This window comes from Montipora foliosa, chromosome 12 (assembly GCF_036669935.1).
Source record: "Montipora foliosa isolate CH-2021 chromosome 12, ASM3666993v2, whole genome shotgun sequence".
Taxonomy (NCBI): domain Eukaryota; kingdom Metazoa; phylum Cnidaria; class Anthozoa; order Scleractinia; family Acroporidae; genus Montipora; species Montipora foliosa.
The window spans coordinates 12888558-12891057 of NC_090880.1; the positions used below are offsets into that span (position 1 = coordinate 12888558).

A 2500-nucleotide genomic window follows, 5' to 3' on the forward strand; every position below is an offset into this window, starting at 1 on the left:
TTTTGAGTAGTAAGACCAAGATCGTGTAATACGTCCCTGCTAGCAGAGGTATCTTTTCTTTTTGCGTTCGCTGGGCCGACGAGTACGGGAAAAGAGACCTCTGCCGTGGGTCGAAATTCACTTTGATCCAACAGCCGTCCATCCTGCGCATTCCTTTATAGTAATTCCCCTGTTGTTGAGTGAGCCCACGCAACATGAAGTATCACGTGAGGGTATGGTCGCTAAGTAACCGCCGTGCATGCTCAACACAGTGAGTTTCGACCCATGGCAGAGGTGTCTTTTCCCGTACTCGTCAGCCCAGCGAACGCAAAAGGAAAAGAGACCTCTACTAGCAGAGAATTTTAACACTTACTAAAGAACAGTTATCCTCTGTTTTAATGAACCATTTTTAATTCTCTCAGCTGCACTGGAACTATTTTAAACTAGCCTCCATTAGATACCCATGTCAGTTCAACCATGCATGAGAGGACCAAATTGCCCTATTTTGGATAGTAGTACGTGATTACTTATTCACACAAGTTGAAATAAAGTCACTTAGAAAAGCTTAGAAAATTTGGCACTTGTTTGAACGGGCATCTTTTAAGTTCTTAAATTTATGTTTTGGTAGTAGGAATACGACAATTTAAGCCCGGTTTACACTACAGAAAATTTTCGGCACGGCTCGTGTGAAATTGGCACGGGTGCCTAAAAAGAGCTCGGCAAACTTTGTTTACACTACACCATTTTTACCGTAGCAAAAATACCGTGCCAAACCAGGAAGTCATGACCCGGAGCCCACAACTCTACTGTGTTCGTGTAACGGCGTTTTCACAGACCGATTTATTTTTAGATTGAATTTCCCGCGAATGAGACTCCCACAGGAGCCCGCTGACCAATTACAAGAAATTAAGCCGACGTCATAGGGTCACCGAACCGGAACTGCCTTTGTTTTTTGACCTAATTCGCGGGAAGGGCTAGTCTAAAAATAAACCTACTTGTGAAAAAGCCGTTTCACAGACGCTGTATGGAAGTTGCACGCTCCAGATGGGCTCCTGGCCAAACTTTTTGGGCCCGGGTTAGTTCTCAATTTTACCCGTGCTCGGACTACCTCGCCGAAGGTCCCAGCACGGGTAAGAATTTTGGTTCGGCAGGGATGAAATTTGGTACTGACAGGCTGCTTACACTGCAAATTTTATCCGAGCCGAACCCTTTTTTTTGGGACCCATGCCAATTTCACCCGAGCCGTGCCAAAAAATTTCTGTAGTGTAAGCCGGGATTTAGTGTATAAGTACGGAACATTGGGGCATTGAAGTTGTGGAAAGTATTTCATTTCTTTCTAGCTTGCTTTCTTTATTATGCATTTGTGTACTTGTGGTCATTTTCTTCTGAAGTTTACGTTTGTTTGGTTATGGTGTTCAACAGCTCGGTTGGTTGCCATCATAATACATTTATATGTGGACTTAACGCTCAAATGTAAAATGCAAACAAAAAACAAAACGGTTATGACTTGCACTTATAGGGTTGCATGTTCCTTTAATTGTTACTGTCCTGTTTTCAGTAGCTATAGTGATTGGCATAGCAGCGTTCAGTTGAAAACCTCTTTGCTGCATTATTACTCGTAGTGAATAGACCAATTTCGATATCATCTCGAGGCTCTGGGGAATAAATATAAGGATTTGTATGAGTTTATTCCCCAGAGCCTCGAGGTGATATATTTTGTTTAGAACTGAATTTTTAATATATCGAAAATTGGCTATTATTCTGTGGTCGTAGTGGTAAGTGTAGCCTCGTGTAATCTCTAATATGAGGCATTGTGGCACCTTCTGTTTTTTATAAGTGTAAGCCATTTTTTCTGTTGTTTGGTTTTGGTTTTGGGTATCAGGCTAATGACATTGGTGTCCCTAACTAATCCTCCGGGATTTGAGCTCTATTATCGTGCAAACGTTTTCTTTTGCTTTGGTTGAAAAAGAAGATTACTGATGACGTGAGTGAGAACACTCTATAGAACGAGCAACAACAACTGAAAAATATGATGGAAAGCTGCGCGCTTCCGCGGAACATTGCCATTTCACTTTGGTGATGCTTTCAGAATTTCTATCTTCACTTTCAGCATACAGCACTTTCCTCTGAAGTTAAAGATCTAACGAAGAAGATTCACACTGTTTTGCAAGCGACTGCACAGATGAAGGTGAGCTGCTGTCCGTCTTGCTCATTTGCAATGCCCTTGTTCGTATCACGTGATCATTTTACTTGGGGAGGCTGGCTGGCATGCAAATTTGGTGTGGACGATGTTTTGTGGAGGCTTTGGGTTGGGTGGAGTTGACTTATTAGTAGTACATTGCACCTGAAGGCTGGTCATTTAGTTCAGCCCTTTTGCCATTGATAACCGGAAAAGCAACAAAAAATGGATGAATCTGAACTCTTCGTATCGTAGGACCAAGGATAAACAGTTCTTCTTTTTCTGTCTCATTGGCATTAGGGTATAGGGAAAGTTTTTCCTGTCGAGTTAACTACAAAAAGA

At 42.1% G+C, this 2500-nt stretch overlaps 1 protein-coding gene across 1 annotated transcript in view; it reads left to right on the plus strand.

Moving 5' to 3' along the window:
• LOC137980780 (dedicator of cytokinesis protein 9-like) overlaps positions 1-2500 on the plus strand; it is a 7579-nt gene that overhangs the window by 4837 nt on the left and 242 nt on the right. Inside the window, exon 4 of the mRNA XM_068828206.1 lies at positions 2090-2167. Coding sequence (XP_068684307.1) covers positions 2090-2167 — 78 coding nt within the window. The remainder of the gene's footprint in view (positions 1-2089; positions 2168-2500) is intronic.